The sequence below is a fragment of the Plasmodium vivax genome, chromosome 1 (genome assembly GCF_000002415.2).
Source record: "Plasmodium vivax chromosome 1, whole genome shotgun sequence".
Taxonomy (NCBI): domain Eukaryota; phylum Apicomplexa; class Aconoidasida; order Haemosporida; family Plasmodiidae; genus Plasmodium; species Plasmodium vivax.
In genome coordinates, this window is record NC_009906.1 from 89,362 (window position 1) to 112,688 (window position 23,327).

Genomic DNA, 23,327 nt, shown 5'->3' on the forward strand with positions numbered 1-23,327 from the left:
CCTGCGTTTGAGTTTGCATTTGCATTTGCGTATGCCCTGATGTATAAGTTTTCCAAACAAAATACTTATTTAAAATTGTAAATAAAATAAAAAACTTTTTACGTGCTTTCCACATTTTTGTAAAGCGTTTCATCAAGTAGGGGTGCGTGCAAAAAAGGGGCATCGTGGGTATCCAACTGGGCATCTAATGGGCCCCAATTGGGCGCAAAAACGTGCACAGCGAATCTGCAACAAAGGGGCGCTTCTCGAAGAATACGGCTAGCACAAACGTGTAGGCATGTGGAGGTCCCCCTTGCGCACCCCCTCCCAAGTCGATCCACGCATGGGCATACGTAAACGTGAAAAAGCGAGATCACCCCATCATTACACCACCCCATCACTACACCACCCCATCACCCTATCACCCGCACTTTTTGCGCACCCTTTTGCGGAAGAGTGGTATTTTCCGCGTCGGTGGGAAAAGTTCGGCCCATGGGGTGGCACTCCACAAAAGGGCGCAGCCCAGAGATGGGAGCTCCACATATATATGCATATGAATATATGTACATATGAATATATGCGCTTGTGTACGTATCGATATATGCACATATGTATATACGCGTGCACGTGGTGGCCCCCTGCTCTGCGCGCAACCAGGAGAACCCCCCCGCCGTCACCCATACTTGCTGACGTACTCCTGCCACAAGAAGCTTATCACCTTCTGTACGAAATGGCTTTTGTTGTCGGGGAAGAAGTACTCCGAGCTGTTTAAAACGATCCCCTTGGGGAAGGTCATGAAGAAGAAACTTAAATTTTTAAAAAAGGTCTGCAGGAGGGCGAACTGCCTAGCGAGCCTATCTGTCAGCTTCTTTCTGCGAAGGTGATTGTTACCGCCGTTGGAGGTGGCGCTTCCCTCAAACAACGCCTCCCGAACATCCTCTCCGATAAACCCCATATGGACTATGTACAGTTCGTAATTGCTAACGGAATAATATTTGCTGCTCAGATAGTTCAGCAGCGTGCTATCGTAGAGTAAAATTTTTTTTTTTTTCCGTTGCTTTTCCATAAATGAGGCTTTTTCCATATCGTTGCTCTGCCCACCATCGTTGTGGTTGTAGTTATGGTTGTTGTTATGCTTAAGGCTATCGCCATCCTTCTCGTCTTCGTCATCATCTGATAGGTCTGAAAATGGGGGCGCATCGTCATCGTGCCTGTTCTTACCCCCCCTGGAGTCGTCCACGTTCGCCTCATCACTGTCCGACTCCTTCGCGCCGTCCGTTTTCTTCCCATCGCGGGTAGTCCGCTCACCAAACAGTTCGTTGTAACTACTAGTCAAAATATTTTTATTCAAATTCAATTCGAAAAAGGTAAAAACATCTTTCATACATAGAGGGACGCTCAAATATTTGGTGAAGATTTCGCGCTCCCCCGAAATGAAGGCATTCTCCTCCACATTGGAGTTAAAAAAGGTCACGTTCATGTAGGAGTTATCTACAAAGTCTTGGGTATATCCCCCCGTGGCAATGTCATCCGCATCATTTCCACCCCTGCGTATATTTCCCGGTTTGATAAACAAATTTTGTTTTTCTTTTTTGCAAAAAAGCGAAATCAATTTGTTGTAGCTTCCCCGCAACTTTGTTCTTTGTTCATTATTTTTTATCATGTAAAATATTCCCAATTTTTTTAAAAAGAACATATCTTTTTTTAAAAATAATTCATGTAGCAGGTTGTTGTCTTCCGTCCGCTGTGTGTGTGTGCTCTTTCGAAACGAATTTCTCATTTTCGTCCTTACGAATTCTTCCTCGATGATGAAAAGAATTTTCGCAAGTTCGACATCCTTCGGGGGGGTGCTTCCCCCCTTGGTGGTGCCGTTCCCAGGGATGCCCTTACTGGTGTGACTATTCGTAGAGCGGTCACCATGTGGGTACAATTTGGTAGAATGTAACCCGCCGGAATCCAACGCGATTGAAACCAACCTGCTGTGCTCGCCATGCTCGATATGCTCACCATGATCGTTATGCTCGCCACGCTCACTGGGCAGGTCCTCCCGCTTGGCCTCGCCGCCCCAAAACGGAAAGGGCACGCCCTCCCCCTCGGATAAAAACTCCCCCAATAAGCCGCTCACCTCGCTGAGGGGGCCAAAATTGTACATGAAATTATTCAAGAGGAAGGAACTGTTCTTGCACTTCATGCAAAACAGAACAAAGGAAGTAACCACAACGTAGAGGTAGTCCTTGTTAACCTGAGACACACTACACATTTGCAGCAGGCCGTCCAGGATCTTCTGCTTCTCTGCAAAGTGACTATATATGTACGCTAAGGAGATGCACTCCTTTACCCAAAAAAGGTGGTGGAAAAAGTGGAAGAGTTTCTCATCATCTAATGTTAACGAGATGGTTCTTTCCCCATTTCGGAGTTTCTCCTGGGCACAGTAGAAGTCCTGTAGCCTCTCCTTAAATGTAAAATGGCCCTTCGGTTCATAAAACAGGATTTTATTTTTAATCAAATTTAACCTTTTGAAGGATACCCTCAATTTTAGCATGACGTACCCCTGAATGAGGACGGGGAAATTTTTCAAAAGTTCATCCACGTCTATTTCTTCGTCTAGCTTTTCTTTGATGATTATTTTGCAGAGGTGGGCGAGGAAGTCGGCTATGCACAGCATGACGTTGAAGGGGACGTCCACGTACGGGGGGTTCTTCGGACAGGTGGCACTGGTGTGTCTTCCCCCCCGTGTGCTTCTCCCCGTGGGGTCTTCGCAACGAAGTCGATCTTTCCATTTGTCACAGTTGGGCGAGCTATCGCCATTTTCTGCAACCCCCCCCGTATGGCAGTGGTAGTTGCAGCAGTTGTAATTTTCGTACTGTTCGCCCGGGCGCTGATACACAGAGTGGTGACCGTAGTAGCTGTCCCTGAAGCGAGCCAACACCGTCTCGTTAAAAACGGCGACGAAGGCAAATTTGACGTAGGAGCCCAAGTCATAGTAACTCTTCTCCGCGTCCCCCTCGACTTTCCCCCTTCCCCTGGCACTTTTGTAAATCCTTTTGAGCAAAATGTTAAGTATCGAAATGGCGTAGATCCACAAAGAAGAGTCCTCATGAAACAACTTCGCCCCTTTTAAAACATTCAAATAGACAAACTTAATTTCTTCCTTTTTGATTCGCTTAAAATTGGTAATGCACTTAACGAACATATACTTCTCATAAGTGCTAAACCCCTCGAAGTAGTTGCTGAAGTTGCAGAAAATGTGGCCATAGGAATTGTTAAAGCAGCTAAAAAGGGAGAAAAATTCAAATACGCTGACTCTACATTCGTATAAAATTTGCACCCTTCTTATGAACTCCTCATAAACTGCGTAATACCTTTTCATGTTATCGCTTACATTTTGCGTAACCTTTTCAATCATCACTTGGAGGAAGATGTAAAAGATTTTTATCATTTTGGTTACATAGGAGTATATGTTTAGCACGGCGTCCTTTATCTGGACGTCTAACTTTACATAATTTATGAGCTTCATCGTTTTTAGGAAGCTTCCCAAATGGTCAAACAGTTCCGTTCCAAACAGGTGTAGGGACTCCACATCTCCCCCCTCCATCTGGCACGTCATATGCAACTTAACTTGTTCATACTCTTTATCTTTCTCAAAAGAGTTTGCGTCAATGTCGAGGAAGTTCCCCCCTTTTAAAAACCCCTTTATGTAATTTTCCACCCTCAGCAAGTTCGCATAGACGTGGTAGAGCATATTTTTTTTCTCCAAATTGTCCACCCTAATGAGGGATCTATCTACCTCTTCATAGTACTTATAGCAGAACAGATAAATCAGCGTCAAAATGGTGCCGTGGTCGTTCACTATAATGTCGCTATTCAGTTTGTAGTTATCATTTCGATAAAGGAACAAACTGGCGTCTTGTTCTGCACAAGTGCTGGTTTCTTTTCCCACACCACCACTTCTCACATTTTTCCTCCTCCACGTGGAACTACCCCCGCCGTGGATGGTCTCCCCTTCGTCCTCCGATTCCGTGCAGGCCAAAATGTTATTCGTTGCACTTACGCACTTTTTAATTTCGAAATCTTTTTTTATAAATCTGTTCATAAACAAAATGGTCATATTGGAGCATTCGTTCGAATGGAAGTAGTCGGCCGAAATGCTCTCCACGCCCAGGCTTCTTATCCCAATCAAATTGCAATACGAAATGAGGCTCACGTTCTTATCGTCCAATTCTTCAAAGTAGCATACAATCATTTCGTGCATCCTACGCGATAGGCACTGCATCGTTTCTTTGAGCCCTTCACTTTGGTTTGTGCCACACCCATCTCCCTTGACGTCTAAATCGTTACGTGTCTCCCCCCCCAAGGGACTCTCTTCACACACAAAGAAGTCAAAATTTTTCTTGTAATAAAAAGTTAAGACGCGGTAGAGGGAGCAGAGACCATAAACGACGTACTTCGAATCGTACACGAGGCCGCTCCGCAGACTGATCACCACCATTTTGAAGGTGCTCATCATTTCGTGCACGTCGATCACTTTTTTTATGTAAAGGTACATCATAACGTTCGCCAGGGGGACAATCGCGTTATCGACTCTTCTCTGTAGCGACTTCACCAAAGCGTCGTAAAACCCTTTGACCGTCTCGTCGAACGTGTAGCTGTTGTAGTGCTTGTACAGGTAGAAGCAGAGGTTCCCGAGGGAGAGGAAGAAATGCAGGTTGTTCTCATCGTCGTCGCGCGGTTCCATTTCGTCAGCGGCGTGTTGCGCATTATCCCTGACCATGTCACTGCCACTGCCGCTGCCACTGTCATTGTCCCCATTTTTGGCGCCCACGGAGGGGTGAGCCAAGTTGATCCCGTCGCCACTGCTCAAGACGCTCCTATGCAGAGCCAGAATCGTCGAAATTTCCACGCCGCTCAAATTGGTGTAGTAGCAGCAGGAACTCAGGCACAGCAGGAGAACGTTCCTCACTTTGCGGTCGGCCACTTCACCCAACAGGTTCGTAAGAAACGAATAAAAGTTTGGAACCTGAGAAACGCTCGTGTGAATATAATTTAGGCAAAGAAAAATCAAAACAACTTCGTTCTTGTTGCCCTGCAACTTGCTATCGTTGTCCTTAACATACGAGTCAATTCGCTCGTAGAAGAAATTTAAAATCTCGTTAATGTCATTGTTGTGCTTGCACAGGATACTCAATACGGGGTAAAACACATACACGTTCAGGTTATCCTCGCTTATGATTTGCTTTATTTCTTCGTACATCCTGTTGCAGATAAGTTCGTATGTGACTCTTTTTTTGGCTGCCTCCGGAGGGGTGGCACCCCCCTTCGATTTTTCACTAAATCTGTCCTGTTTTGGGACCTCCTCTTCAGCCGCTCTCCCCTGTACGTGCAGAATGAACTCTTCCCCAGCGTCAAACTTCCTTCGCATCTTCTCGAAGAAGCAATTCACCACGTAGAAAAAGAAAGAAACGTAGTGGACGTGAAAAAAGGGCAAGTTCTTCAAAATGGAAATGATCTCCCCGAGGTGTTGAAACTTATCGGTGAGAAGTAACTTCACATAATAATTAAAATTAGAAATTTTGTCATTTTTAATGTTTGAGTTGAATAGCTTGTAGAGGACCCTCACCAGGTGGTTGCTATTGCTGCTATTTTCATTCCTCAAATTGTACAGGGACAGGTTGTCCATTTCGTCCTTCAAAATGGCCTTCTGTATGTTCTCATAAATATTTTGCTGCGACCCGCTTTTCACAAAAGATTCGTGCACGAAGTTCTTGTCGAAGAAGAGACTCAGCAGGTTCTTTTTCTCTTGCACGTTCAGTTCGCACACCCCGGGGTTGCCACTATACATGGCGCCGCCGCTGCTGCTAATTGTATGGGCTATATACTGGGCCTCATCCTCTGGCCCGCCTTCCCCTGGTTCGAATAAAGCCCCACCGACGCTGCCACTGATGCTTCCACCGACGCCGCCACTACCCCCCTGTGCGTTCACATCAAAATGCTGGTGGTACACCGGGTAAACCACCGACATGACGTTGACAATCTCGGCCAAGACACCCTCATTGTTCACGCCGAGCAATTTGTAAAAGTCCTTAAAAATATATTTCAGCTTCGTATGGTAGAGAATATCATACTGCTCGGCGCACAGCTTCTCCTTGTCATAAATCATGTGCCTGATGTAGTGCCTCGTGAAGGAGATGACGGAGCAGATGATGTCTGCCCCGCCGTTCCCTCCACTGCCCACCGCGCTCTTCAAAAAGTTCTTCTTCAGCAAATTGTAAATAATTTCAAACTCTATGTACTTCTTCATCGAGAGGATCACCAAAATTAGTATGCTCATTTTGATAATGCCATTTTGGAGCTTGCCAACATACCCCTGAAGCGAACTCCCACTTTTGTATTTTTTAAAAAAGGAGTTTATCATCTTTATGATGCTGTTGATATAATTGCTAACGTTGTAAAATCTGCACAGCTTCAGCAGGATGAGCACATTTTTTAAGTCAAAAAGGACGCCCACATCTTCCTCCGTCATGCAGTCGATGGTGATCCCCTTGTTACTACTATCCTTCTGATGTGGTTCGTTTGGGGGGGGCTTCCCCCCCTTGCTGCTCTTCCGGATGATCTGTTTCTTCTCCACATCGAAGCCATCCTTCCTAGTGTGGCTAGCCAATTCGAAGGTACCCTCCACATACTTGAAATATTTGCTGATTATATTTTCGTTCACGTCCACTAATTTGTCGTAGCAGTGTAGGAAGTACAACTTGTTGAACAGAATTTGGTCCGAAAGGCTCCCCTCCATTTTACCATTGTAGTGTCCTCTCCTTTGTCCTCCCTTCTGTACATCTGCTTCTACCCCATCGTCGGTGGGGCGAGCTAACCTCTCAGCGGGGCCCACTGACAAGCCTTCCTCCCCCCCCTCTTGGGCACTCCCACTGTTCAGCAAAATAGAAATGCAGTTATAGACAACTGGGATGTTCCTATCGCTGCATCCGATTTTGGTCAGCACGTGCAGGATGAGGCTCCTCAGCACAAACGCATGCCGGGGAGAAGACTCACCAGGGGGACACTCGCCATAGGGAGCAGACCCACCTGGGGGGGAAGAGCCCCCCCCCTGAGCTGCGCAACTCGAGAAAGACATCTTATACACAAAAAGCAAAGCAGGAATAAACCTCAACAAGTCAAACGAATTTATCAAACAGTAATGAGACATAAATTTAAAAACGTAAAACAAATTGGCCTCAAACAGGGACAGCATCAACAAATTGATGTACACAAAATTCACTTTCGATATTTTTTCACTTTTCAAATTTTCAAAAGTGTTAATGCACAATTTTGTGTTCATTTTGGAGAGCACAAGCAACTCTCGGTTTGCGCGCACCACATCTAGGCATCGAAATGTTTGCTTATCATTTTCGCACATTTGGAAGAAGCGCTTCAGATAAATCAGATCGATGTGGACGTACACCTCGTGCAGATAAAATAAAATGTTATTTACACAGAGGACTTCCAAAACGTCTTCTTTTGTTAAATTGTTTGCTTCACTGGTGAGGTAGTTCACCTCCTCCATTATGTTTTCCATTATGCTGAGGTGGTTTCCCCCCCTCCACTTCGTTCCGTGGAACAGTGTTGAGGGGGTTCGTCCGCTAACACCATCGTCAAAATGGAGGGCCATCCCCATGTCTCTCCTCCGTAAGTAGCCCAAAAAGTGGTTATTATAATTTGTGAAGAACGTAACCCACTTACCTTTCAGCCTCCTCGAGGTCTCCATAACTCTTCGATTGACCCCGTTCGAATTTTCTTCGCTCTTCTGGTTAAGGTTGTACTCAAGGTGAATAGGAATCGTTAAACATAGGAGCAACGGAGAGACGTTAAATTGGAAAAGGTTCATCTGGTGGGGGGTCCACTTGGAGCGGATTGAACTGTCATCCTTCAGGCCACTTCCCTCCACTTCGCTCATATTAGTATAAGCTTCTCTTTCACCTCGCTTCGATTTTGTTATCCCCTCCGCTTCACAGCAGAATGGGTCCCTATCATTTGCACCTCCAACCGAGTTATGCTCTTCACACGCCTTATGGGCGTCCTCATTACCCCCCTCCTTCGTAGTGCCTTCACCTAGTATGTTAGACGGCGCATCGCTCCCCCCGAGGAACACCCCATTAGGGTAATAAACCTCAAGCAGTATATCTAAACATTCCAAAATGTACATCACCGCTTCATTCTTGTCAATGTTTAAATTGTGAAACACCAGAATGAGAAAAAATAGGATCGTTTTTAACACGTGGTGAAATATGTCCTTTAAGGAAAGCACATTTCGCCTTAGCAATCGCAGAAACCTCTGCAGCGGCTCCTGCACGCACCCGTTAAGGTAACTGATGTCGTATATTTTGAGGGCAAATATGAGGAGAAACAGGACCAGGTGCTTCGTCCTTTCTTCGTCCGGCAGTTCATCACAGGAGGTTTCGTCGCTGGGTACGGCGCCGTCTTCTTCTTCACCACCCGCTTCTTCACCGTCTTCTTCTTCACCATCCGCTTCTTCACCGTCTGTTTCCTCACCGCTCGCTTCTTCACCGCCCGCTTCCTCCAAGCGCAGCTTCCCGCAAACGATGCCCATGCAGAGCTCCAGGTTGTACGCGTTATACACATTGCGCAGGTTCAGGATGCACAGCCCCACGACGTACGTGCGGAGGGCCCGGTTCCTCCGTACCATCTCGTTATTCAGCAGTATGTGGTACACAGTGCCTATTTCAAATTCATCGCAGTAGGCAATAATTTCTTTAAACATATTCGCAAGGCGTGCGTACAGTTCGGCTTCATTTATGGGCGCCTTTTCAAAGCTGTCCTTTTCTACATTCTTCAAAAAAATATAAAACACATTTTTGACAAAACTTTTATCAATGGTGATTAGTTTTTTTAAAATGTTCACCAAATTGATGTTCTTATCGTCCACGTCGTGAGCTTCATCCTTGACCTTCTGCTCCTTCGAATGCATCAGGTAGCTTTTTTGAATATCACTATGGCTATGAAGAAAGTTTTTTTTTTTTTTTTTTTTTTCTTCTTCCAGATCATCGGACTCGCCATGCTCCTCATGTAGGCTTCTTACAAAAAGGGTGAAGATCGTTTCGATCAGGATGTTCACCAAATCGTCATTACAAATTAGATGTTTGGCATAATTCCCACTCTGTGGAGTAACCCCATTTTTGCTGCTCTTAATTTGAAAATCTACGTAAATTTTATCAACTAAATAATTTATATGTACACATCCCTTCAACACACTGTTGCAGATGAACTGAAAAATAATTTTTTTGGCATTTACAAATTCGCGACTAAAGGTACACAGATTTTTCTTCCTCAACGCAAAATAGTAAGCATCTTCTTCATTCACCTTTTCGATGTTTTTATTCTTCACACATATTTTATACTGTTTGCTAAATTTCGATTTATTTTTCCTTTCCGCGTTTAAATGTAACTCCTTGTTCCTTTTCAAAAGGTTATAATTAAACAAAACATTTTCATTGTACGAGTAATTATTTTCCTCTAAGAATATGTCGATAAGTTGTATCACTACGTGGCTGTCTTGTCTTTTTCCTTCATTTTGACAAATTGCATTTAAATTTTCCAAAAGGATATTTTCATTTTGCGTGTACTTTACGCTTTCTACAATTTTGGCGTGTCTCTTTTGCTCCTTTTCGTTCATATTTGCACGTGGTCCTCTAGTTGCAGCCAAATGGGCTGGGAAGAAAATGTCTGCCCAGTTGTTCGAAGCGCCGTTCGAGGCGACTACCTTACTTTAGCACAAATGCGTAACGCGTGAAGAAATGCCCTTTTCTCGGCAGTGGCACTTCTTTTCGTTCCACCCGGACCGTTTCAAAGTCGCCGCGGTGGGGAAGTGGGATATCCACTCTGCTATAGTACGCATACTCGTACAGCACATAGGGTGCATGTAGGCCTATTCGTGTATACGCGTTTATGCATATGCCCCGCGCGTATGATAGCTCTTCAATTTTGTTATCTTATAATGCCCATTTTTGTAACTAAAAAAAGGGGGGAAAAAAAAAAAAAAAACGGCATTTCCTATACATCCGAGTGGCGGTATACATATTCGCTGCATTTATTTTTTTTTTTTCACTTTTGCCATTTCTTCCTTCATCCCGTCGTGCATGCTGCGCCAAATGGGGAGTACCTTACTGGGAATTTTTTTCTCTCTTTATATGCCCCCAATTTTGCGCTTGCTTCACCGATGGGGAGATGCCTATACCACATGGCACAGTGCTCCCACTCACGGGCATTTTCAGTGAAGCTTTAATTTTTCCGCCTTCGCTTTTGCACCCGTTGGACCGCAACTCACGTGGGAGGGGCACATATGTTGCTGTGCATAATGTAGCAACATGACACCGTTGTGTGATTGCCTAAATGTACAACAAAAAAAAAAAAAAAAAAAGGCCCCTCATCTTGCAAATTTATGTAAACGCAAATTGTTCAAAGTTGTGAAAGTGCCTGTTCGTACCGCTTCCTAGGGGAGCTACTCACCCCCCCACACGCAGCTGCCATTTCTTGCAGTTGTTAAAAGGGCCAACAAAAGGATACGAATGTTTGGCCACACGTTTGGTCCGTTTTTCTCTTTTATGTTCACACTTATTTGCGCGTAAAGGACCCTTTCTACAATTTGGCCAAATGGGGATGTAAAGTTTATTTACCCAATCAGGCGCGAAATGGCCCCGATCAAAATTGATATTACCTCCTTTACGTTTAGAACAGTTTTTACCCTCTTGGGGGTCACCCCTCAGCCCATTTGACAATTTCTCCATAACTTTCTACTTAGCTACGATTGCATATCTGTGTACATACACAGATGTGTACATTTTCGCTTGGTGGGAAGGTAGACCCTCCTTCGTTAACACAGCACTTCCAAAGCGAAGGCGTATGTGTATGTGGAGGGGAGCGAATATAGAACTGCAGTCCATCTCATTTTCTCCAACCGGAGCTCGGAACAAAGGTGTACAAGGGAACGCCTTTCTCGTGGTACAGACCGTTTTCTATGAGAAGTCCCGCATTTAGCGCAATTTACCCGTTTTGAAATTCCAAACAGGAGTCCACATGGTATTTATCTGTTGTGGGGGTGCATTTCTGCTGACCTGTGTGAATGCGCGCATGCCCTATTGAATTCTCCCATTCGTGTATACCTCAAAAGTGGCACACAGAAAAAGCGCGGTGCAACTGCGACATAGAATTTGACAATTTCCCCAGGAAAAAAAAAAAAAAGGTTAAGAAATTTTTGTAAAAAAAAATTTTAATGGCGCATATACCAAAGTGTCACATTTGAGGGGGCACAGAAAGTGGGTGTGTGCTTAGGGGGAAGATAAATTACAACCTCGGAAGGCTCTTCAACTTACCCTCATTCGTATTCTTCTCGCATGATAAGGCATTAAAAAAAAAGGGAAATTTTCAGCGTACGTTTGGCATATGTGCAGTTACACATGTGTACAAACGCTTCCGCCTCCTCGCGCATTGCCCTTTTAAAAAATAACAGGTTTGTTTTTGCTGAAATGGCGAAGCGTTGTCATTTCTGAGGCGTTTCACAAAAGGGGCAATGCTTCATTTTGCCTGGAAAGCAAAAAAGGGCAGAACAAAAAGAACAGCGGACGAATGGCGGAAGAACAATGGGAGGTTGCAACGGCACGTTCCTCTGCTTCCCCTTCGCAAATACACATTTGTGCGAAGGGATACACGGAGCTTTTTCAAAATACACACCTCTGTTCCGCACACAGAATTAAGTTAAAAAAAAAAATACATATATATATATGTACCATATCGTTGTTTGTTAATTGCCGAATAGAACAAATTTCCCACTTATTGTCCTTACTCTTTTTTTTTCCCCATTTATGTGCAAAAAGGAAAAAAAAAAAAAAAAAATTCCAACCTTGTAGCCATGCAAAAAAAAAAAAAAAAAAAAAACATACATACATATATATATATGTATACATTATAATACCCCTTTTGTGTACCAACGCACGCACAGATAGGCAAGCGGAAAATACACTGAGCATTGCCAAAGTTTGCGTAATTTTCGTTAGGACAGTGCTAAATTAATAGTTGACAAATGTTTCGTCAATTCGGATGTTTGAGGAATGCTATGGATGCCATGCATTTCTTTTTTTTTTTTCACCTTTGTATGCCACGCTTTGTCAGCTTGTTTCCCTCTGCCCAATTTCCGCGATTTTTTGAAAGTCAGGAAATAGGGGAACGCCCAATTCGCAACACCTTTGGAAAATTCCCTTTGTTCGATTAATTTTTTACACGCTGTATTTGTTTCACGTTTGTATTCATGTTCACCTCACCTGTCGTGAACTTTTTACGGGCATCATAATTCGTTGCTGAGGAAAATGATAACCCCTTTGTCTTTTCCGTAACTTTTTTGAAGACCAGTTGGAAGTTGTCTTACGTGCGGGTATTTGCGCAAAGCTGCTAAACTGCTAAACTGCGCTTAACTCTATTTGTTCGTTTTACACATATGGGTGCGTCTACGCCCGTGTGCACGTGGTGATGAGCGAAGACTCCTTCACGTGAACGAGCCCCCCCTCGCGCGTAAATATTTGTCCCCCAAAAATTTGCATGCACGTAACTCGTCTGCAAATTGGTGATTTTTTCCGCACACTTGTGACTATCCCCGCGAAGCACATACACCACTATGCCGTTGTGATGGTATTATCTCATCTTGACATTCTGACCTCCCCACGTTAACACATGCGTGCACGTACACATATGCGCATAGCCCCCCCTTAAACACACATATACATGTTAGCCAAACAGGGGACGCAACTACCGCGCAGCATGAACAGAACGGCCGACCCGAGCTACTCAAATGAGGGCAGCCTGGAAAACGCCACAGTGCCTCACAATGTAGAAGCAAATGGCCATGTGACGGAAGGGCAGACTTCCCATGATGGCACCCCCACCCAGAAAGACGAAAAAATGGATCAAAAAAAGCAAACTAAGCAGAACGAAGGGAAAACCAATCCGCATGATGGGGAAGAAAAAAACAACCAAATTACAAATGAACTTTTGCTGAAGCATCACGAAATGGTTAGCTCGGATATACAGCATAGGAACATAACGCACAGAGGGAAGAAGGACTTGGTGGAGAAAAGACGAAAAACGTTTAGCGTCAGTTCCTCTAAGGCAGTTTTTCTAAAAGGGAAAAAAAACATCTTTGATACCCACTTGACGAAGGAAAAATGTCAAGAAAATATCGAAAAAATAAATGAAAAAATAAACAACACAATGAAAAGGATACTAAAATTGTATAACGAGTCAAACAAGAAGCAATACTTATCAAGGCTATTCCAAATGAAAGACATCAATTGTCTATTCAGTTGCATGTTCTTCTGTCTGCTGATTATATTTTCCATTATGAATGAATACGTCGGAGTGTTACTCTCCATCCTGCTACTGATCATATCGATACAGCTAAAATTTAGTCGCTCAAATATGGCTTTGCTTAACTCAATTGTTGCCATTGTTTTCATTTCCATAGCCACTGCGTATTCCTTTTCGAACATAAAAGTGGAGGACATCCCCGATGATAGCATTACACGGACTGATCTCTCAAATGCGAAGACGAATAGGAGACTACTAATTTTGGAAACGGTCATATGTCTAGCCTATGCTTCCATCCTATTTATCTATATGATTTCTCTACGGTCTGTAAAAAGGTGCAAAGAAAAACACGTCTGGATATACCACCATATAGTCACCTTTTTCAACTTCCTGGATGTATGCATCCTCTTTACCTTTGGAGCGCTAGCCTTTTTCTTTATCTTTATTTGCCTAGGAGAAACGCTATTCATCATCACGTCCTTCACGTTATTCTCGACCAGTGTCCTTACCTACTCCCTTCGCAAAAACAGCAGCGTAGGAACGTTGATAGTCCAAACGATTGCCATCATAACGAATGCGATTACAGCTAGCACGTCTTTATCGAAAAACACGGCAACACAGCGATTGGCAGATCTACCTCCTGACGAATTGGGACAATTGAGCAACAGGATATTCCTCTTCTATATGATCTTTCTTATCCTTTTTTTGGTTCTTCACTTGTTGTACATTTTTTACATTTTCTTTTCTCACAAGAATGTCTTGGCCAAGTGCTTTTCCCAGAGGTCTGCCTACTACTCGAGCGTCTTTCCTCACCCCGCAAGAGCTGTGGATGATCACCCTGGCGAGGTTACCCACAGCAGTGCGAACGACCAAAGTGATCAAAACAGCATGTGTAATAAAAAATATGATAGGCACAGCAGAGGGAACCTCCCTAACAGGGGGGAGATCCATTTTGTGAGAGAAAAGTACCTACTCAGTTTAGATGATGAGAACAAAATTCTTAACGTCCAGAGGAAAAGCTGCAAGCAGGTGCAGCTCGATATGGGCAAGTACACGTACAACGAGCTTCATTTGTACAAGCACCTCCTGCTCAACACAGCGGTCGAGTTGAAGCGCTCGCTGTGGAGGCGCAGGGGGGGAGGGGCCACATCCAGGGGGGCAAAAAAAAGGGGCAAACGGGGGAAAAGCACACATAATAGGAATACACATAAGAAGGCCACATATGAGAAGACCACACATGAGAAGCTCAGTATAGGTGAAAAGAAAAGACCCAAGCGAATGCACCGGTTGAGAAGCCCGCCAAGCCAAGGAAACAGCCAGACGGAAGACTTCGTACTAAGCATCAACGAGGAGTCGTCCGAATGCCAGACCAACCACTGCAACACAGATGAGGGTGCCATCACTCGAGCAAATAAAGGACGATGCAGGAGGAACAACAAAAAGGGTGCACCTAAGAGTGCCCATTTTTTGCTAAAAAAAATATCCCTCGTTCAGCAGGAAAGAAGGCGGAATAAGGTCCCTCCAAAGAGGCCACTGCAGAATTATGATCTTTACCTTACGCACTGCGAAAATGATATATACTGTCCCTCCTCCCTATTTTACACAAAATACACACACATAATAGATGTCCTATTAGAAAACTACGATGAGCTTATATTTTACTTGGACCGAAAGAAGTTCTTCCTGGGGCTAAGCCGGTTGGCTGAAAGGGCAGATCCACCTGCAAAGGGTCAAATTGTTTCCTGCCAAAATGGCGCAACTGAAGGGGATATATCCAAATGCGGATCGGCTGTAAACTCCAGTGTAATTTCACCGAAGAGTAGCATGAACGACTCTTCGCCTCCTTTATCACACCCAACTTTGGAAAAGATTGCTGAGTCGCCATCCCTTCAGAATGAATCTTCAGAGTCGAGTTCGCTAAAGGATGCCTCTACTCCCCCATCGGAAGAAAGAAGTCCCAATTACATGCACACAAATTGGACTAGCCAACTTAGCAGTAGTGTACACTTAACGACCGAATACGGGGCAGCAACTGAGGGAGATTTCCTAAAGGCGCAAAGTTGTAGAGCCGATTTGATAACTAGTGCGTCCAAATGGGCAGAGGTGCTGAACGGAACCGAAGATGAATTAAACGAGTGTTACTCACTCTTCATGCTAAACGCAGAAGGGAACGCGGCGAGGGAGAGGGCCAACTCGCTGTTTAGCAATCTCAACAGTGATTATATGAACATCCCCGTGTTCTCCTCCGCGTCCAACTCGCACACTGACGATGAGGACGGAAAAGCGGCGGAGGGCAAAGCGGCAGAGAGCAAAACCGCAGACAACAAAACCGCGGAGAACTACTTCTGGTACTACTCCCCCGGCATCATCGGAAGGGTGTACAAAGAATGGCTAAAATGTAAAAATTTAGATTATAAAAAAATGAACAACGATTTCTACTACCTCTTCGCTAACTCGAACAAGCTGCACGAATTCATCAAGTCCAATCACACCACTCTGGAAAAACAGGAGGAAATTAAACTCTTCAATATTAGTCAAGTGCTAAGCAGCAACAATAGTATTATAAATTCTATTAAGAAATCCTTTTCGTCTTTTAAGGCTTCTCACGTATTTGCGGAGGAGGCACCTAGCAGCAGCTCTTTGAACCGAATAATACACACCTTCTTAATGGACACCAACAGCAACATTGAAAGGCTGTGCCTGGTTGATTCTAAGAAGCTACATCCCTTTTTAGAGGACACGAACATAAATAAATTTCTTTCATCATTATACGAACAGGAGGGGAACGAATTCCTGCAGGGAGAGATGACTCTCTCCCCATCAGGGCTTACTCCAGATTTGATTGAGCAGCTGAACCAGATCGTTGCAGAGAAGCAATCCGAAGAGGGGACCCCAATGAAGGGCCATTCCACACACCTGGTGGGGAAAGCGTCTCCTCTTGGTGGTGGTAGGGAGGACGACCTACTTGCTGATCAACACAACGCCATTCTAAGGAACTACCAAAATGGGTCACCTCCCAGAGGAGAAGCGCACGAAATGGATCCCCCCCTGTGGAATGCACTAAGTGGTGCCCCGAGAAAGGAAAGCCGGCAACCGTCACCGCAAGCAAATCGTGAAGACGTGATAAATCTCAGAACCTCAAACCTGCAGGGGGACCACGGAGAGAACTTCGACTTGAACGACCTCCTAAATTACGCCGAGTCGCTCATCCTGCAGAACAGGCAAAATGGGGCGGCCCAGGGGAGCGGCCAACCAGGTAGAGGCGGAACAGGCGGCACATGCGGCATAGACGGAACAGGCAACACACCGGGGCAGATGCAAACCTATTTGGATGCCAATTCGGACGCCAATTCAGACGCCGACTCCACCGACATAAAACACTTTGACGAAATTTTAAGCAACTTCATTAAAAACTTCGTGTCCACCCGGGACAGCGGGGTGCCCCCTAGTAGCTCCAGGCAAAGCGAGCAGAAGCATGATGACCAAATGAACTCCTTGAAAAATATAGAGGAAATTTATTCCAATATAAAAAAAACCATCTGTGATGAGGAGGCAAGCGGGGCGGCCCCCGCGGAAGGCAGTGTCAAAAGAAATGGAGAATCCCTAGCCAAGCAAATAATCCACACCAAGAAAAAAGAGATGCACCTGAAAAAGAGAAGCGTGCAAAATGAGCAGCACCTTTCGAATGCTCTAAAAAGAAGCGAAGATTCAAATGGAAGTAACGAGTTAAATCAAAGCCTCGCAACAGGGGGGAAGGGACACCAACTGGGGAACCTCATCACAGTGAAGAACAAGTCCAAAGGGAGCATCGAGTGCTTAAGGAAGAAGGGCAAAAAGGGTACGAACGACTGGACATATAGCGCATTTAATGAGTACATAAATAACGATTTAAAACTTGAAAAGAAAAAAAAAAAAATAGGTAGCAAAACGGTTCCAAGCAGGACCGATTCGGTGCCCTCAGATGATGTAGGCGCAAATATGATGTTCACCCTGATTTGTAACAGCAGCGAGGAAAATGTTAAGAGTCAGAAGAGGAGACAAAATAAAATTCTCGAAGAGGCGAAACTTCACGTTGAGGATACACAGAAGGATGGCCATCTAAGTGAGACACAAAACTGGGGCAACATCTCAGAAGGGTCTCTTCCTGCGTATGCGACTGATGGGGGGCATGCACACCCAAGGGGTAAAAAATTTGAATCCGCCCAGAAGGGGTCATCGTCCAAGTTGAACAGCGCAAAATTGAAGAGAGAGAGGAATAACAATCCAAAGCAATTGAACGACGCAAAAATCAACCACTCACGTGGAAGCAGTGGCAGCAGCGGTAGCAGCGTTAGCAGCACACACGAAGGGGGGACCTCCAACGCGGAAAGGGCCAACGAGCCGTACCACCGCATACCCCAGGGGGAGACGAAAGATGTGCCGACTCAGAGCAAAATGTACATTTCAAATAGTCACATCGTGGATGGTAGGGAGAACTCCAACTTGGAAGACGGCCCTAGGAGATCACTCCTTCAAGACAGTCAAAAATGGAAGGGCAAAAATGAGAAGTGCCACCAGACGGGGGAGCTAACATTAGGCGTTGCGCATATTACACAAAAGGGGCTTCTTCTCCATGGGAGTAAATCCAATAGCAGCGTCTCCGCACCGGCGCTGAGGTGCCCCCTCGGTCATGCAAAAAGGAACAGTGAGTACGCCCATGAGGGGACGCAAAAGAGCCTCAACATGGAAAGCCCCCACATTGCAGAACACCAAGAGATACCGTCAAACCAGCTAAAGGAAAAAGAAAATGCAAAATGGAATCACCAACTGGTGAGCGTAAAAATGAGCGGAGCAAGCAACCCAACACACATCCCATCCCCTGTAAAGGAGTACTTCATGCATAGCAACCAAGAGAGTTACAACCATTCCAGCAACTTCTATTCAGCGCAAGGTTGTGAGCGATCTGGTGAAGGCAACCCCTATGGAGGGGAGCTCTCCAACCGTTCTAATTCCCCCAAATGTGGTGAAAAAAAAAATGATGACTCTTACAAATCTTCAAATGCACACCAAACGAGCAGCAACTTTAACCTGGACACCCATGACCTCATAAAGGATTTGAAAAAATATTTGTGCTCATCTCCAAATAGCGTCGATCTGGAAGACAGCAAACTGAATGATACCTTCCTCCTCGAGTTTATCAACAAATACTTGGAGAATAGCAACCCCTGTGAAGTGAGCGTATACAACGAAGTGGTGTTTGAAGAGGCAAGCGCAAAAAGGGATAGCCACCAAGTTGCCACCGAGCAGAAGAACCAACAGAGCGAACGCACCAACGTTAGAGGCACACAAGAAAAAAAAACAGAGTACTACCATCTGTGTGATGATAAGAAGTGGAAGGGAGAGGAAGACAAAAACGTAGGGGGGACACTCTCCTCCAATTTTTACGATGAATACATTGTGAACTTCCTCAATACGTATATGTTTGAAAACAGCGACCGGTTGATGAAGAACGCCGTTTTGAAAGACAAGCAGGAAGGAAGTGCGAAGGTGGAGAAGGACGTGGGAAAGGATGGACTACCACTGGACGTTAAATCTGCAATGGTCTTCAAGAAGGGTGAAAAGGAGGGCTTCCTCCATTTGGATTGTGGTAGTTTCTATGGTAATGCAAATCATGATGATGGGCAGGGAAAACTCCACAGTGATTACTACAATAAAGAGGAAGGCATTACCCTCAAAGGGGCTCAACTAAAGAAGAAACAAAATGACACCCATTTAGGAGGAAGTAACTTGCATAGGAAGGAGCCCAATAGATATCTGTTCAACGCCAATGAGGTAAGAATTACTGGGGAACACGTGCCATGGGATCACGCTGGAGAAACCGTTCACCCCTACAAGGATCGAAACAAAAAAGGGACCCTCTTTTCAAGACAAAGCATGCTTGAGGAGTTAGTTATTTCGAAGGGGAAAGAAGACGAGGTAGCAGAACAGAGGCAACAAAACGGTGGCAAAAATGAGAAGAAAAAAACGACCAGTGACATCTTCTACAGCATAAGCAACTTAGAAAGTGTTAACGAAGATGAACCGCTGATTCGTTTGAGAGGCAAAACGAACAGCAGCAACAATCACTCAGGGGAGGAAAAGGAAAAAGGAATGATAATTAAAAAGGCGGATTTAAATTTAGTCTTGCAAAGCAGTGGTAGCGAAAAACAGAGTCACGAAGATGCCCCCTCCTCTGATGAAGCAAACTCTGCGAACGGTGTGGAAACTGCACAAAAGGAACATCCCCTTCACATTTATAAACCAGATGTGAACATATTTGGCCAAGCGTACGGATTTGAAAGCAAACTATCTGACGTTAGCTCGTCTGCGGGCATTGAACCCTCGGGGCTACTAGTCGGAAGCGACGCCTTGTACGAATCCTTCGCTTATAAAAGTTTCGAAAATGTAGATAACATGAAAAGAGGGGTGCACCAGATGAGCAGTAAAGAAGCTACGGATGATGCGGGTGGGGACTTGGGCGAACAGAAATCAGCGGGCACAGTCAGTGGGGAAATTGATGGGTCTAACGAAAAGGATAAAATGGAAACGCTTCCCTATAGAGGTGTTGTCACGGAGGAAGGTGCTAATAGGAGCAGCTGTGCTGGGGAGATGAAGGGGGAACAGGGTCAACCGCGCTGCGTCTCTCCCCCCACTTGGAACCATTCAACGGTGCACACCGCGGGGATAGACGCGATAGGCTCAGGTAGGCAAGCAGAGCTAAACCGAGGTGAGCCCAACCCAAGTAGAGAAGACCACCTGGGAAGCACCCACGCAGAGCATCAAATCGGGAAGGAAAAAAATTACCTAAAAGGCAATTTTACCAATTATGAAATATACGATGGTTCAAAAATCAGCGGCGGTATCGGTGAGAGAACTGGCGCAAATGCAACAGACCAATCGAAGAACGAAGCGAATACCCAGGTGGAGATGAACCTTTGCGGAAAAACTCCCCCCTTCGAGGAAGAGAAAATAACACAATCTAAGTGCAGCACCAATTTGGGAGCAGCCCCACTCGGAGATAGTTACAAAAATGTTAACCACGTGGATGTGCTCCAAGTGGACCACAACATGGTCACAAAAATGATGACTTATGATGAGCCAGAAGCAGGGAAGATTCCACTGTTATGCACATATGGAGGAAAAGTACCCAAAAATGTTGGAGGCTCTCCGAACAACTCCTTCTTACCTGGGGAAAGATCTTCCTCTCTGGGAGGCAAAAGTCCCATCGATTCTCAAAACGGTTCACCAAGTAACCACATAAAGGGGAGGAACAAATCTGGCTGCTCCAGCAGCGTGGAAGGAGCCCAACAGAACATCCCTCAAACGGATGAGCGAAAGAAGACGCGGGGTAATTCCTATCAGCAGCACTTCCTGAGAAGGGAAACACGTGTGGGTGCTGGTCCTCGAGGCGGAAAAGATGCCTCTCATGGGGGAGGGAAAAAAAAAGATGATGCAGAAGAGGTGCACGTGGACGAAGCGACCAACTCGATCGATGAGGTCGAAGCGGACATAGACGACTCCTCCGGAGAGTCCTCCTCGAAGGGGAACGCGCGAACGAGTTGGAGGCCCCCCAGGAGCCACACCAAATTGACGCTCACGGAGAGGACGCCCATCAGCTTAGGAAACTCGCAAAGCACTGAAAGTGACGTGGAGGAGAAGCGAAGTGCAACGAAAAAATGGGATTTGGTGGGTGCACATCGCCATAAGCAGGAAAATGAATTGAGCCCAAGAAGGAGAAAAAAAAAGAACTGCACCACCGTAAGAGGCCGCATCATGAAGAACAGCGATCACATTTTCTACAACTCGGACTACATCAAACACTTCAACAGCATCATTAAAACGTATTCGTGGTCACCTGAAAATTTACACATAGGGGAGAGCAATTACTCCCTCAAAAAATACAACACGTGTATAGACACGGCCAGCACAGAAGATAGTGATGACGCATCGAAAGTGAAATACTTCGTGAAGGATGTCCTGGGAGAAAACTCCAATTCGATTGCCTCATCCAGTGGGTACGAAAAGGGAGAGAAGAGCAAACGCAACAGGGAACTCAGCCGTGAAGCAAAATTGCACCATCTTCTAAAATCGCGCAAAGAAAAGCGTAAAGAATACAAGCACAAAGCCCTTCACGGGGACGTAATGAAAAGTATCAAAACGGACACGCAAGAATCCTTCATTGAGTTAATCGAACAGGGTAACATTTTCCCCACTATAAGACGCAGCAGGGAGAGAAGTGGTGCCCTCCATCGTAGTCTCCCCTCGAACAGTGACAACGGTATGATGCAAAAGGGAGGGAAGCTATCCAAAAGGGGCACATCAAATTATTTCCCCTCTTCCCACCATTCCAGTTTTTCCCATTCCTCCGAGCAAAGTGACCTTCCGCGAGAGAGCAACACGCAGCTGTGCGCCAGGAAAGATCTCAAGGAGCCCCCCAAACTGAGTAGCCTATCGCAGAGTGGCCTCAACATGGAGGACATAAAAGTGTTCACAGATGACGGGTTCAATGACGAGTACAATCTTTTTTACAACTGGAATGAACTCAATAAGGAAGTTAACCATGAAATGGAGAGAAAGGAAAATTACAAAAAAAAATATTTTTCCAAAAAAAAAATGAACAGTTTGAGGCTGTTCAGAGGCAATCTTAACAAGTCACGCGGGAGGCTCCATTTAAGTGAAGACATTTATGTCGATGGTGGTACCTCACGGGGAAGGCAAAATGGTAGCAGTTCACCATTTTACAATGGCACAAAAGGGATGCGAAGGGCGGTCACTATAGGGGATGCCGACTCGAGCAATTTTTACAGCTTAGAAAAAAGGGGAAACAAAAATGCAGTCTCGGTCAACACATTGGGAGAGGAGACCACACGGAGGGGACCCACTGTTCGCGGGCTTCACAGTGCGCATGACTCCAATTACGAACTGAAGAACGGCCTAGCGAAAAGAGGACACACACAAAACAACAGCTCGTCTATCATTTCTCTGGATGAAGAAAAGTTGGTAAGAAACGACCTGACCATTGCAAAAAATTTGCAGCACGACGAATCGGTTCATATAAATTCTAACTTCTCTTTCGAATCGAAGTATGCGGGAAGTTTGTGGCAAAAGGTGAAAGGCGGCGCAGTTGGGGAGAGGACCAATCTAGAGGATAGCACCGTAATGGACTCCCCAACAGGGAAGTACCACCCTAAGCATGACGGCTACTCGAACGGGGGAGTTAACACAGGTAGGAAAAACATAAAGACCAATTCGAAGGGAGAAGTAATGAAAAGAACACTAAGCAAAAGGGAAAAATCGCTAACTGGGGGACAAACCAACACAAACCATTTGGCATCATCACACCTACCGCCGGATTCTCCAGACAATTTCGTTCACGAGTTAAAAAGAAAACTGGCCGCAAAAAATGCCCAGGAGAAGAAAAACCAAATGGGGAGCGACCCAAATCATGATGGTGACAACCAGGCGTCCAAAAAGAAGACCCAAATCGACGCCAAAAAGCAGACCCAAATCGAAGCTAAAAAGAAGACCCACATCGACGCCAAAAAGCAGACCCAAATCGACGCCAAAAAGCAGACCCAAATCGACGCCAAAAAGCAGACCCACATTGACCCCAAAAAACTTACCAGCGCCATTCGAAATTTTAAAAATTACAAAAAAATGTCTCGTGACAATATGAAAGCCGCCCAAGTGCGACTGCCACCAAAGAACGCAGACGCGAAGAAACACAAACCTTTAAAACTGCGCTACTCGGTGGACAGCTTCTACAATGTTATAAATAGCGAAGACGACGCAAATGAGGACATGTTCGTCCGCAGGCCGCAGCAGTGAGGCTGAAGCGGTGAGGCTGAAGCGGTGAAGCCGCGACGATGAGGGAAAAGCCCTGTTGAGGGGGGGTTGCTTTCCAAACTGACGTGGAAAAAGTGCACCCATATGAACGTACTCATATGAGAGAAGCCATATACGCGCAC

The 23,327-nt window shown here is 45.2% G+C and overlaps 2 protein-coding genes across 2 annotated transcripts, besides 14 other annotated features; one reads left to right on the top strand and one right to left on the bottom strand.

The window, feature by feature from the left end:
* Positions 1–371: 371 nt before the first annotated feature.
* PVX_087740 (hypothetical protein, conserved) lies at positions 372–10,013 on the bottom strand. The gene has a single exon (XM_001613359.1). It carries the CDS (start codon positions 9,659–9,661, stop codon positions 653–655), a length of 9,009 nt encoding a protein of 3,002 aa, XP_001613409.1. The 5' UTR covers positions 9,662–10,013; the 3' UTR covers positions 372–652.
* Positions 801–822: a microsatellite.
* Positions 835–870: a microsatellite.
* Positions 1,155–1,178: a microsatellite.
* Positions 1,734–1,823: a microsatellite.
* Positions 2,316–2,336: a microsatellite.
* Positions 4,216–4,247: a microsatellite.
* Positions 4,834–4,861: a microsatellite.
* Positions 5,084–5,114: a microsatellite.
* Positions 10,014–10,211: 198 nt separating the features above from the next.
* Positions 10,212–10,239: a microsatellite.
* An 887-nt stretch (positions 10,240–11,126) lies between these two features.
* Positions 11,127–11,283: a microsatellite.
* A 444-nt stretch (positions 11,284–11,727) lies between these two features.
* Positions 11,728–11,752: a microsatellite.
* Positions 11,753–12,057: 305 nt separating this feature from the next.
* Positions 12,058–23,187, top strand: PVX_087745 (hypothetical protein, conserved; the record flags this gene model as incomplete). The annotated part of the gene is made up of 1 exon (XM_001613360.1): positions 12,058–23,187. Exon 1 carries the CDS (start codon positions 12,760–12,762, stop codon positions 23,185–23,187), a length of 10,428 nt encoding a protein of 3,475 aa, XP_001613410.1. The 5' UTR covers positions 12,058–12,759.
* Positions 12,478–12,608: a microsatellite.
* Positions 13,068–13,092: a microsatellite.
* Positions 13,113–13,134: a microsatellite.
* Positions 23,188–23,327: the final 140 nt, after the last annotated feature.